The 14,625-nt window shown below is 39.8% G+C and overlaps 1 protein-coding gene across 2 annotated transcripts in view; it reads right to left on the bottom strand.

Moving 5' to 3' along the window:
* Nucleotides 1-14,625, bottom strand: part of COP1 (COP1 E3 ubiquitin ligase) — a 129,698-nt gene that overhangs the window by 88,993 nt on the left and 26,080 nt on the right. For both annotated transcript variants that reach the window (XM_074877021.1, XM_074877023.1), the window contains exons 8-11: nt 13,558-13,634; nt 8,489-8,546; nt 4,759-4,873; nt 1,093-1,228 (exon numbers count right to left, since the gene is read on the bottom strand). In XM_074877021.1, the coding sequence (XP_074733122.1) occupies nt 1,093-1,228; nt 4,759-4,873; nt 8,489-8,546; nt 13,558-13,634 (386 nt within the window). The remainder of the gene's footprint in view (nt 1-1,092; nt 1,229-4,758; nt 4,874-8,488; nt 8,547-13,557; nt 13,635-14,625) is intronic.

Here is a 14,625-nt window from a genome sequence, read left to right as displayed (position 1 = left end):
ACATGTCATTGTAATGTTTCTTTCAAGACCTCAAGTATGGTCACTTTGGATCTCCTGCTCCCTATATATGAAGTGATAATACTACTTCTCTCCCTCAAAAGGTTGCTGTGAACCAACACACTTAAATTTGTGAAATGTGTCCATAAGAAGCTAATGGGTCTTGCATATATGCCATGCAGAACAGATTTCCCAGTTAGCATGTTGCATCATTTTTTCCACTACAACCAGCTCCAAACAAGCTACCACAGACTAATTAAATCCCCCAGGGTATACTTCCACAGCTGCTGAAACCAGTTTAAGGTTAGGGCTATCGGGTGGTCCCAGCCTCTTCCTATCCCATGTGCTCTTAAAGCCTGATCCTTAAGGGAGATGGTTCATAAAGCTAAACTACAAGAAACTAATTCTGTTGAAAAATAGTCAATAGCATTTCACCAGTTAAGTGTCCAAACTGGTCCACAGGAGGCTCAGATGAGCTTCAGCAGCAGTGCACAGGACATGACCATCCCGCACAACAGGGGATACAGAGTTGTTGTTGGCAAGAACAGAGCTGTCGACTTGGCTTTACCACAACCACCCCCTCACTAGTGTCTAGCATTGTAAACAGAGTTTCCAACACTCAAGAATTCAAGCAGTCACAGTTAAAAACAACTCAGCTTTTTAATATTTGCCGTAACAACTGGATCCATCAACAATATTTAAAACCACCGCAGATTCTTAAAACTATAAACACCAAGCAAGATGGATGTTTCTTAAAATGCTAGAACTGCATCACTGACAACACAAATATACTAACATGAAAAGGACTGAGCCTACAACAGGCTTTGTGCTTTATCAAAACAGCTGCAGACACTCACTGGCACCTCAAAGGTTCTGCATTCAGTCTTGACCAACACCAAGGGGAAATAAAAGGTACTACCATGGAACCTGAGTGCCTTCGCAGATCAATGATAATCACACAGCTGCAAAACTATTTTGGGGAAGCGACTGCAAAGTGTTATACATGTACACAACCTGTTTAATATGAGTTATTAACTCAGCCTCAGCAGCCTGTATCAGCATGAGATACACCGTCAGAGCCGCAGTATGTCTTACCTGGATACTATGCTGGAGCCATTGTAGAGGTCACTAGCATATGACAGCGTTGCCAGGGGTCGGACAGAATTGTAGCGCGTGAACTTGGATAGACACTCCTGAAACTCATCCAGCTGGCTTGTGGTTCTGCTGTCATCTAGGGAGAGGCAGCAGCATTGAGAAGTCAGAAACAGAGTAAGATGATAAACAAACTCAACAGCAAACAAAAAAAAAAAAAAATCAAGATGTATGTCTTCACGTGACTCATGTAATCTGGGGAGGATACTTGGTCAAAACCAGGTTTTCTCTCACCTCTAGCATTCCCTGAAGGCAGTATGATTTCTTCAGAGCACAAATTAAGTCCTTCCACTGCAACGCTGGGTGAAGCTAATGTGCTGAGAATCTGCCTAGAGATCACAACTACAGCTTGCCTGGTAAACTCATTTTATTCAAACTCAGAGCCCATGGGTCATATAGATTATTAACAGAAAACCCTTAAGCATATCAAAATGCACTGTGACGAACACATCTAGTTTTCTAAGGAGGTGAAAATATATTCCTTTCTCTATACTTCTGTTATAATATGCCTACATTTGGTGTCAATTACATTCAAAATACTTTTAGTCAAAAATATTTGTCTTGTTACTCCAAAAGCAACAGAGCTAAGGGAGAGTTGTTTCAGGGCTGGAGAAGCAAGACAAGCATGAAACCAGAAGACTCCCTGTTTTGTGAAAATTATGACCTTCAGCAGACAAGGTGAAACTGAGCCAGCTTGAATAATGATGATAAATATTCTGTGGGAAATGGAACAGTTTACTACGAAAGTTAAAACTAAACTGCAGCGTAGATAGTTGAAAGTCATTCCCCAATTCCTCAGTAGTCCCAACTTTTCTTAGTATGAACAGTGTTTTATTTCAACCATTTTAAAATTTAGTATTTCTTAAATAAGGAAAAATTCCTAACTTACAGCGATGCCACACGGGCAAGTCAGGGTTGCCAGTACAATGACATATCTGCAATCAAACATTAGGTAGAGCCTTCAGGCTTTGTAATAACCCCCAGAATTTGCAGAAGTTCTCCCTTCCCTCCTCTAGTGCTCCCACCTTCGCTTTGTCTTTTTGCACCAATACAATGTAAGGGAACTACAGCTATCGCTGCTCTCACAGCACTAACACACAGCACCTCAGTTTACAGGCACTGCACACCTTATCTCCTGTTAAACCACAGCATCCACTGCAGCAGCACAGAAATCATTCATATGACTTGCTCATATGGCCAAGATCAATTTCCACCCACTAGTTAAGTTATCCTTATCTGGGTTTTTTTTTTATCAGCAGCATAAGGAAATGACAAAGCTCCACTTATTAGAAAGCTTTGGAAATACTGGGATGAAAAAAAGGAACAGATTGATCTATGAAAGCAAAATACAGCTGTGATTTCTTGTGGGAAAACAGAGAGAATAATTACTTTCTTCACCCTGGTAATTCCTTGCCATCAAAAATTATTATCTTGCTCTACACTTGTAAGGCATTCTGAAGTGTCCCTTATGCTATTTAATGTTTGATCATATAAACGAACAGTGAGGGCTAGTAATTAGCATGTTTAAGGGTACTAGCATATACATTACCCGTGTCAGATGAATCAAAAAGGGGAAGATGAACAAAGCGCTGCTCCAAATTAAAATAGTCAGCGCCTGACCACTACAGGAAACAGCTCAAGAAGCAGCACGTAAACATCAGTCAGTGTTTTTCAAAGACTGTTTCCTCCTTTGACACCATGATAGGAACAAATAGCTGCTACTCTTCCATTTCCCTCATTTAGAGATCAAGTACACAGTCCTCCTTTAATTTATTCTGCATCTGTGTCTGGAAAACCGAATGTTATTTCTCAAGACATTTTCTCTGTCAAAGTGCAAGGCCATTTCATAATTACAGTTATATTATGTCTCCACTCCCTACTAGAACAGTCATAGACACTTCTTGCAAAAAGCTTTAAATCCACATTAAATCCTATCTAAAATGTGTCAAAAAGCAAGACTGACTTAAGAGAAGAAAACTTAATCAAGTATCACAGGTTATCCTTTATTTAGAGAAAAACCTGCACTTGCAAATCCTCTGCTCTTGGTGCAGCTGACATATGAATACAAAAACAGTTTCACCACATTCATATTTATAGTTCCAATTATGAAGAAAAATGTCTTCTACAAAGGAATGCTGGGAAGAGCCCTATTTGTTATCCTTGGTTAATAAGTATTATTTTAACATAAACACAGTTATGCATCACTAAGATAGCACAGCATGAAAACATCTCGGTGTGATCTGAAGTACTGTATTTTGCGAAGCACTTGCTAGTACTTCACAGGAAGCTGGTCCCATACAACCCGTTTCTCCCATCTTCCAGCAACTGAAGCACCCTCTCAACGTGCTGCACTCCTTGTTAAAATTGTTTTGCTGTGCATGATGAGAACTGAGTCAGTCACTGCTCTAAAGTAGGCAGAAGATGTAGACATATTCAAGAGTGAGCTCCCCTAAAACATGTTGCAGCCTTTAAACTTAAAGCAATTTTTTTTTAAATTAAAAAAAGAATAATCAAGCTTCATTTTTATTTATTTCAAAAGTGAATAAAACTTAAACTAAACTACATGGAGAAAAAAAAGCCACGGGGTTTCTACCCTTCCTCTCTTGCTGATCTCTGTCCTGGGAGGTTGGTCTTTGCCTCCTAAGACTACAAGTGAAGATATTCTGCTGCAGCAACCTCCACCTAGTTCCCTCTTGTCCCTAGAAGGTTTCTCCCATCCCCTGGGGGCTGGCTGCTCCCCGCTCGCTGCAGTCTCTCACTCTTCCTATGAGCTGCAGCTCGGTGCTGCAAAATTCTTGCCTGCCACGGCCCATTGCCTGAAACTTTTTTCCCCAAAGGTGGTTTCCTCCCCAGAAGGGGCTGCAGAGCAACCCTCCTCGCCCTCAAAACACATTCATTTGACCCATTTGTTTCTTAAGAGAACCTTGTCACGTAATTAAGAACCATCCATCCACTAGGTAACAATTACTCTAGCTGCTGTCAAGCTGTTACTCAATTATGAATGAGGCAATCTAGGCAATTGTGAAAACAGCTTCTAATGCTACAAAACAATCCTTAAATCTAAGGTGTGCCCCATGGGACAACAACACTGCTGCACACAGCTTCTCTATGCTCCAAACCATTTGAGGACCAAGACTCAATCTACACAACATAAAGGAAAACCTCCAAGTGTCCTATTGTATGCTAAATACAGGAGAATTTATCAATTTATGTTTATACCTCTGTAGTATTTCAACAGCAATGTTTTTAACTACCGTGTTCATACCACATCTAGTGGAAAGACAACACAACCACTGCTTTCAGACATTTACATCTTCAGAATGAGCATCAGTGAAATTGTTTATTGTGGGTTATACCCTTCACAGTACGGGATTACAAAGTAATACATGTGCCCTTCCAAAGTGACAGGATTAAATTTTCCAAATTTAGCAACTTGGAAGATTGGTCAAGAAAAATCAAAACAGGATGGTTTGAATAACACATAAATATGTATAGCAACATTCCCATGCAAGGAAGAAGTGAAAGCTCAAGAGCAAGTCTTTTCTGAGGACTAGGCACTGTAAGAGGTAACTTATGTCAGAAGCTGAACACCACACAAGTGGAACTCACCTGAGACACGTGTCATCCTGGTGGAAAAATAGCACTGCTCTAGGTCCTCAAAGTGAGCTGTGAGGCGCTTGCGTCGTGAGGCTAGTGTGCTGTTATACCATGGCTGCTTTTTGGTCTGAATGGAGAAAAGAGAGTATTTCAGAAAGGTAAAGCCAGGCCCGGGTTTCACTCCAACAAATTTTACCAAATTATAAACAATTTATACATTATATGTGAAGGGTTAGAAGCGTAAAATGACAATAAGTGAAGATCTTGCCACTGTCAACAGTTATGCTTAGGGTTCTATGCTGCACCCTTTAACTTGACAAACAAGTACAGCTGCTTTTAGACAGTTCTTGTTTCCTGAACCTTTGCAAATGTATCGATTCTGGCCTCACACGCAGGACAGACAGCAGCAACCCTTGGGGAGTCACGTCTTGCATTTATACACATAGACAGCAGAGGCCAAAGATACCAGGCTTCCATCTTCACAAATCAAACAGTACAACAAATACTTCCTCGATCCCTGGCAGACAGCTTGTTAAAAACAGAAGGAGGTGTTTATTTTAAAGAGTTAGTTACTGAATTATTTCTTTTGAAGCAACTCAGTAACTCTCCATAAAGCTAACCAAATAAGGATAGAAGCAGAAGACACCATGAAGTTCAAAGGTTAATTGAAACGAAGTCCATGAAACTCACATTAAAGCTTTTCCCAACCTACCCAAGCAGTAATAGTGAGAGGTAGAAACAAAGGATTGAAACTGCAGAAGTAAACTGTCCGCATGAAGCAAAACAGAAAATATAGTACTTCTTGTTTTAATCACTTGTAAGGAAAAGGAACAAATTCCTCTACTACACAAGAAGCATGAAGGGCACCTTGCTTTAGTGTATATTTAAGAAGTCTCACTTATCGCATACTGAAAGCTAATGGGGAAATTTTAAAAGATTTGAGAACCACCAAGCTCCTAACAAACAATGTCTCTGACCACATACAAGGCCCATAACGCCACTCAATGGCACTAACAAAACCCACTCTGTGTACAACTCCCCCGCAATCCACGCAAGAGAACAGGCTGCCCTCGTTACAGCCATCATGCAAGCCAACAACACCAAACTAAGTTTAGAGCCCAATCAAATTCTGCTTATACCTGTATGAACCAAAAAAAGCAAACCCCAAGCAATGAAACCTCCAGACGCCGCTTCCCGCACAAGGGCCCTGGCTATACATTGACATCATGACTCACACTTGTACATTGGCAACACCTACGCAGCTTGTTTCATCTTGAAAGCAACTCCAGTCTCAACACACAACTAGAACACTGGAAAGTACTCCTATATCAACATCTTTTAACTACAGTTTTCTAAAATTTCACAGCTTTAAGAAATGCTTAACAGAACACCTTTATAGCATCTTCCTGTTAATGTTGTGCACCAGCCTGCAAGGGCTCCAGCCTCTCTCAGCACATCAGGAGTGATTAGAGCTCAAGACAACTTCAAGCATCAAAGAGCAATCACTTCAGTCTCAAGTAACAATGAGCTGCCTGTGACATGAGCCCACACCCAAGTCTGATCTGCCAGATGAGCCCAGTCCACACCGAGATGGAATCACAGCCATGGTATTTGCCTGCTGTGCGATTACCATCTGGGGCTCCAGAGGAAGATCCCCCAGAGCAGGTCTCAGGCTGGCACATGGCAACCCAGCTGTGCTGGGATTCCATCTGCATTAACCTGTCTTCATCACACCGTCCCCAGCTAAGCATTTTAAACTCCTCATGTTTTACCAAGACATTTACTCAGTTGCTATGAAGTGTGCTCCCTGGCTACTTGTTAAGCAGTGCTGGGAAACAGGAGGAAGAAAAAATAAGGGAAAAGAGAGAAAGCAAACATACTCAAGCAATTTTTATTCAACTGCTAAAACTACTATGGTTGTCCTAGTTGAGGACATTAGTTCGGATTGTTCCGTTATCAATAGTGATTTTACTGTCTGAGCTCCATCAGGTGCCCTAAAGAGTCTGCTAACAACTGTGGAAAAGGTTCATAGCTACACACAAGCTCCTTTTTTCTAGCAAAAAAGAAAGGTACTGACACTAAACACTACCTGCAGAATTCCCCAGGGCCTATGTGACTTGTCCACTATTTAATTGTCAAGTTCATCTTCTGGAAGAAAACTGTCCTGTAGCTTTGTGGTATATAAATTCTTCCCTAATAACATGTTTGTGAGCAATGCACAAAGTAATTATATTGTAAAAGCAGGCTGTGATGTCCACCCTAACATTGCTTCTTACCACCAGCAGTGCCCAATCTATGATTTTTACCATGAATGACAATTAGAAAAAAAAAAGCATAAAACTGAATTTATATTCTTAACACTATTTTTATGGCAAAGTCTTGCTGAAATTAGACTACATTTGAATGAAGTGTTTAACTTCCAGAGTTCTCTTTCAACTTCCCATCCAAGCATATATTAAAGTTTAATTAAAAAATTTGTACTAGAGAGTACAGATCATGCACTCTTGATAAAAAAATTGCATTTGAGGACAAAAAAGATTATTCTCACACAAGTAGGCTGTCATACAGAATGACTAGAAAGTCTAGGTTGTTTGTTTTGTATGCTTACTGGCAGTATTGCTATTAATTTTGTCTAGATAGAAAGAAAAGTACTGAGACAAGCAATACGAGTGGAGAACAAACACACTGTACTGTATCAGAGTCTTGAACCTAAGATCTCCACCCATATTTCACCTGCCCTCTGAAGTGAGGTAGAGCTACAGTTCTTTGTTCAAGCAAAAAACTCCCAAGACCACAGTATCAGGAGCAACAAGGATTTTCCCAGACTAATAGATGGAATTTTCTAATTGCCAGTTAGTTATACAGCTGCAAACCAAAAAACCTGCACGCACACATATATGTGCATCAGCCCAAAAGTCACACGTTTTTTCTTTACATCAGCTATACAATCAAGACCGATCCAACAGCACATCTACCTATTAATTTACCAATTTGATACTGCTGTGTGCCACAGATAGTCCACCACCACCAGAGAGCACCAAAGGCACGAGCTGGCATGTAACCAACAGTCCATCTGTCTAAATCAAAACTGTTTAACCTTTTTGAGACTGTGAGCTAGATACCAGTGTCATCTTCCCAGCCCAGCTGAATCACTCTGAACCGCAAGACTATGGCAGTGCTGTTCGGCAGTCAGGAGACCCTGAGGATCACACAGTTTGGAGGCTGCCTGCCAAACGCTTCACTGTATATCTTACTTTCTACCCTCTATGTGAACTTATAATACAGTTTGTAAGGAGCTAAACAAGGACAAACTACAACGGCTGTATGTTTGGAGAATCAATGTTTCTTGTTTTGAAGTCAACCTTGATCCAAAGTTATTTAAGTCAATGCAAAGGGTCAGGGATTTACCTTGCTTCCCAAATGCTGCCTACTTAGAAGAAGAGATGAAGAGCAAAAAATATCCCCTCTTCCCTGGAAGAGTCAGCTTTGGGAATAAAGTCAGATGTCTAAATATATTACACCAGATTTCTTTGATGGCATCAGCATGGACACTGACAATCACGCACAATCGTTACTAAAGCTGTAGTCTTGGCTCCAGTTTGCCCATATAACCCATTAAAAGCATTTGCAAAACTTGAGTTGACCAGCACCCTGGAGATGAACAGAGTTGTGCCTAATCTCTGCCCAACCTCCACATTCACTCTCCCATCCCCCCTGTACACCAACACATGTATTACCTTACCTGAGAACTGCCACTGAAGCCTGGCGGCTGGCTATACTCCGTGGAGTCAATAATACTACTGCAAAACCAAAAGAAACAGTCTGCTTAAATCACTGTGCAACCATCCTTTATCATTTTTAATCTGTTTGCTATTCCCCCCTTCGCATCCTGCAGCACACTTGCCTTTGAAATTCATTTTATTGACAGCAAACACAAGGTTATTTTTTGTTTGGGGGTTTGGGAAGGATTTATTTTTTTTTTTTTAAATACAGGGATCTCCTAGAGCAGAATGCTGTCACACACAATTATGTGTAGAGCAATCTAATAATTTCTTATTAGAATGCAAAAGCATATCTTCTGTATGAAATATGCAGGATAAGACATTTTGAAAATAACATGCTACCATTGGTTTTTTTTTAAAAAAAAAGTTTAATGCCATGGCATTTGAAACAGCACTGTGAAGAGAAAAGCTAGAGAAATCGGCTTAAGACAGACACGCTAGTATTCCAGACATTTCTGGACACACAAAACAGACACAAGTAACGAAATACAGCGATAAACTAAAAAGATACTGACAGCCAGGATTACTATTATTAGAAAATGCTACACCAAATATAGCTATATAGTATCTACAATGACACAACATACCTTAAATCGCTGTTTTCAAAACATAGCATATATATGCAAACTCAAGAAATTTAAACTTTCAAAACTGCAAAAGGATCTACTGATATAAGCAGAAAACAGGTGGTTCGGCATTCTTGCACATATGGGCAAAATATTTAGCTCTCACAATAAGACACCAGAGCCAGATTTAAGCACCCTTAACACTCAAATTTAAAATACTTTTAGGACAAATAAAGATTAGTACACAAGAATACCATTTTATTAAAAATGAAGAACACGTTACAGACATCACCGTGATTTGTTTCTAAGAATCTTTATAACTTACTTGCTTCTGCTATGTCATTTGGCTTGGACAGAAGAGAAACTATCTGGGTTCGTTATTCTCAGTCTTACTTACGAGGTAATCTTAGATTTAAGCATTGCTTGGGAAAGCTAAAGATTTCTTTAAAAAGCTGCCAGAACACTGCTATAGGTCCTGGCTTTGTAAAAGATGATTGTACCTATTGATGTTTATGTAGCAGTTGCCAGAACTGATGCACAGACTTGACATTCTTGGTCATAAAGCAAGTGGTTTGGCCAAAATGCCAGTCAGGGCACCTGTAAGTCTAGAAGGATGAAATAGTGGTACTAGTGCTTAAATATTTCTCTGAATGTTTTAAAGCTCCCCTGGAGGTGGAAAGAAGTAGAAACAGAAGATGAGAGATGATTTTAAAGTCTCATTAGTGGTTAACTTGTAAGATGAGATTGATTTGGCTTCTGTTAACAGGCAAGACAAAAGCTGCAAACCAAGAAAATCTGAGGGATAAAAATCATTATTTGCTGCGGGCTATTGCAAGGGAGAAAACAGCAAAGCTGTTTCAGGCATGGTCAGGGACAATGAACTTTAAATTAGAATGTGGCCACACGAAATAATGAAACACGTACAGCAGATTCTGCCAGGAACAGCATGAACAAGACGCTCGGCTGGAAAATGATGAGAAAGTACTCTGAGACAGGTACAGTGGCAATTAACAGCAAAACACACAGACTTAGAGCGTCTGGTCTCGTTTTGCTGCAGGTTGTCTGGTGATGTAAAGCCTTCAAGAGTGCAGACGTCATCTCCCTAACCAGAATACAAATTCAAAGTCATTTCTGTGCAGTGCCTGTAGCTGAGTTAACTGTCATATGTTTGAATGTTTTCCCTTTTAAAAACAGGATGCAAATAATCAGAAAATTACAAAAGTCCCTCTGAATTCTTTTTAAAAAGCTGTAGCATTAGGTTCAATTAGGAAATTCAACTACACTAACACAACATATTTAAAAGTCTGGAACAACAACCAAAACGCAGCAACCTGCAGATTATAAATCCCATTTGTTATATCCTTACGGGGGTGGGAGGGGGTAATTAGAACAAATGGAGGGGAAGGAGATCAGGCTTTCAATAACTGAATCAGAGTTACCAGGCAACTAATTTTTAGATCAGAATCCTTCCCCAGAAACTCCTATTAGAGTGATAGTTTGTTATTGCTATTACTCCTGAATATGCAGTCACAGATAAGTTGCTTATTTGTACCTCCTGTTTGCACCATTTACTGGTAGCAAAAATAGCATACGCGCCTGTTCAGAAAAACGCTACACAGAACTATTTGTTCTTTTCCCTTATTCTTCCCCTCTTGTTCTCTATTAGTATACAAGCCCAGCAATCTGCAGCGCTGTAAACAAGTGCTGTGCTATTACCCAATTTAATATTTCATCATACCCTGTACAAGCATAAGAGAAAACATGTGTTTCTTGAAGCTGAGAATGCATCGAACACGATAGCCATACTTCGTTTTTTGCTAAAGAACTTATGAAGGAAGGGGGGGAGGCATAGTAATTTCACATTTTGAAGATGTTAAGGGGGGGAGAAGCTACAAACAATGAAAAGAAACAGAATTAATGAAGCAAGCCTGTGATTTAGAGGAAGTAGATGAATAAGGGCAAGTCACTAGAGACCAGATAAAACCAAATTCCAAAGAACTCTATTTTCTTCAACTTTAAATTCAAAGGCTAAAGAGATTTTCTTCATCTCAGCATGGGTCTATGATAACCTTGTACTATAAGACACATTAGTAAAATTTTATACAATTATACTTCATTAGCAGGGTGTTAAGCATGTTAACAAGTTATATTCCAATTTAAATACACCATTTTAATTCACTGATAAGTTAAAAAGTCTCTGCAAGTTTAATAACATTTTAACATGGAAGTGAAACCATCTCAAACTATATTTGTATTTCATTCTTAGTGGTTCACAGCATCTCTAAAATGCACTTTAGACATTAAACATTTCAGTTAACAGAGCTGGAAAAAAAACCAGCATATTTTAAAGCTCCTATCAGCTGTTCTGCAGCATTCTTTCCAAGGAGGAATCAAAGTTACAGTTTTTGAGATACTGACCAAACCTTACATTTAATGTTGAAAAGAAAATTAATTTCAAGCAGGAGACCTTTCTGGAATCTGAGTTCTGGTGATTCAAACACTTGAATTACACAGAACTGTCAGGATAGGGCGGGGACAGAAGTTACAGAGTCCAGCAGGAACCAATGCCTGTTCAGACACTTCCTTCATGTACTGCTTTCTCTTTGGCCACTCAAGACTACCTCTTAATGCAGGAATGTCGCTGAGAAACAGAAGAGGAGTCTTCTCAAGATGAGAGAAAAAGGCAACCCCACATACCCTAGGAAACTGCTAAATATACTATTGTATTACACCTGTCATATTGTAGCAGAGGAAAAACAAAATCTCAAGACACAGCCAAGATGGAACCATAAGAAGATTGGGCAAGAAAAAGAGCCCACGGTCTCTGCACCCACCATGGTCTAACCCACCACCATCTCCCAGCAGACCTCAGGTGAAGCATGTCAATCCAAAGTCACAAAAATATTTTGGACACTACCTTATATGTTCAAAAGCAAGAACTAAGAATGACTGACCATAGGATGTGCAATAAATAGGCATAAAGGAATAAGAAATTTTCCGTAGACTGAAACCAACATAGTTCTTGGGGCAGATTCCCTCCCCCAACTCTTTCACCAAAACTCTTGGTCTTAAAATGTTAGTCCAGCTTTCAACAGATAAGTGTTCTTCGGGAGCTTGTTTATTAGCTTGGCTCGAGTAATAGAGATTCATTTCTACTTGTAAGTACAATCTTCTGCAAAAAAAAAAAAAAAAAAAAAGGTTTCTAGGCCTGAAGGTGTTCAACATGTAACAAATGCAGGCCAACCAGAGCTCAAGTTTTCCCCAAGCAGCAGTATCACAAAGCAAACAACAAGCAATCTATTTAATAGCCAATAACCAGAAAACTAGTAGAACCTGACAAGAATCTAATCAGCTTCACAAAACTGCTTCTTGGCAAAACAGCAATAACCCACTTCAAAAAATGCACCTGCACCCAAAAAATTAAACAAGCAGTGAAGAGTGAAATAACAACCACTGTTCCCATCCATCTTGGCCATATTCCTGTCCTTTCCCTCAGGGCCAGCTAGAGCTTCATAGAAATATGAGAGATTCTGGTCTCAGTGTCCAGAAATAGCATCTTGGTAAGAAATCCCAGCCAATATCGCTAGGCTCCTTACCAGAGCACTGTATGTAAATCTCTGTAGGGGAGGAAATCTGATAGTTTTTTCTTACTTCCAGACTATTAGGTTTAGAGCTGCTAATTACAGAAAAGGTACCAGTACAGTTTTAAAACAGAAGTCAACAGTTTAGAGAACTCTATGATTAAGAGGTAGGAGAGATGACCATTTAGTAACATAACTTGACCCGGTAAAATCAGAGCTTTCTTACAACCGAAAAACACAGCTATAAAGAAGGAGAGCACTTCAAACCCTGGCAATGCAACTTGGACACAAGAAGCATCTGCAATTTTATCATCAAGAAACCAGACTATGCAATATTCCAGACAAAAATCCACATGGAAAATATGTTATTCGAAAGGCATTTCATTAAATCAGAACAGACAGCAGATAAACAGAATCAATAGGCTGTATATTTTAAATTTGGATCCTATGAGCCCATAGCTTTAGCCATTCATGCTGAGTAGGGAAGCCAGAGGACACCAATATCATACAAATTTAAGACCTTTCACATGCCAAGCAGAACTGCTTAACGTTCAGAAGAGGTAGCATGTATTTAACAGTAATATTTCATACTATAACAAAGGCTTATGACTCAAGTTAACTAATCCACACTACATTTAAAACCATCAGCTTTCTACAGCACCTGGTTTAGAGCAGACTTTTCATCCAGCTGCAGACTCAGATGGCTTTCTTCACTGCTTTGTTCACATAAAGTTTGTATCAATCAAAAACGGAACAGGGAAATGTTGTATGGCATGCAAAAACTAGTTTTGCTTGCATTTTGGGCATGGCACAGAGAGGACCAGCAAGTCCAGTGCAATATGTACAGCCTGAAATCCAAGTCCTGAGTTGCAAGCTCCATACCTGTGTGAAGGTGAGGGAGCCTCAAACTGTGGCACCGTACTGTCCTCACTGACTGGGGAGTACAAGCCACTCATCTCCTGAAACAGAAAGCCAATGTTACAGCAAAGCTGACAAACATGAATAGTAGGCACCATCTAACATATGATGTTCACACAGTTAATTTTTTGTTTTTCCAAGCAGATAACCAACTGTATCTACATTTATTCATCTCTCATCCAGAAGTCTTTACTATACCTGAAGAAACACTGATTTTAGTTTTTTCACTTATCATTCCAACTGAGTTTCAGAAATCCAACAACTGCAGTGCTTTTTGCCCCAAAAGAGGAAGTTCTGGAGTTTATACTCAAAAAACAATGGATTTTGTTACCATCCAGTTGTCTCTAAACCAGCACTTCCCTTAAACATGGCAGAACAAGCAAACTGTAACTGCATTTGAGATACATGCAAACTTATCTAATAGCCTTTGCAGCTGGGAAGTAACGCTGGATATGGGTCATGACAAGAACAGCCACAGGACCACAGGGCAAAGGTGGTATCATGCCCCAGACTTAAAAGAGGATCTATCAGTCTTCCGTGGGGCAAGTGCACAAGAGAAACCTTGCACATGAACTTGGCTTTGTCACTGCCAGAATAAACTGCTGCTGTGTACCCAGTATGAGACTGTACTTTTCATCTGTTTGAGAAATGGAAGCTATGCAGGATGCTGCAGCTCATTAGTTAGGGGGGTAAAGCATTCCAGGACATTACTGGTGCTTTTCAAATTCCCACTAGGTGCCCATTAGTTGTTAGGTAGCAAGTAAGATATCTGTGACAAGAGAGATCCCAGGCTTTAGAGGTCAGAACCAAGGTCACTATCACACACCAGTTACATACCCCAGCTGCAGTCCACTGAAGTGACTGATTAAAGAGCAGAAAAGCAGGTAGCTAGATATTCTTCGAGGGATCCCGCAGCTTTGGGAATAGCTTCTCCTAGATCTGAAGACCTATTTTACCAGTCTCGAGGAAACATGCTAAGGTATATTTATTTCCCAAGAGCTGAGAAACATTTAGGGAAATGGGTCTGAAAAA

The sequence above is a fragment of the Strix uralensis genome, chromosome 8 (genome assembly GCF_047716275.1).
Source record: "Strix uralensis isolate ZFMK-TIS-50842 chromosome 8, bStrUra1, whole genome shotgun sequence".
In the NCBI taxonomy this organism is placed as follows: domain Eukaryota; kingdom Metazoa; phylum Chordata; class Aves; order Strigiformes; family Strigidae; genus Strix; species Strix uralensis.
This window is presented reverse-complemented; position numbering and strand designations above follow the sequence as displayed.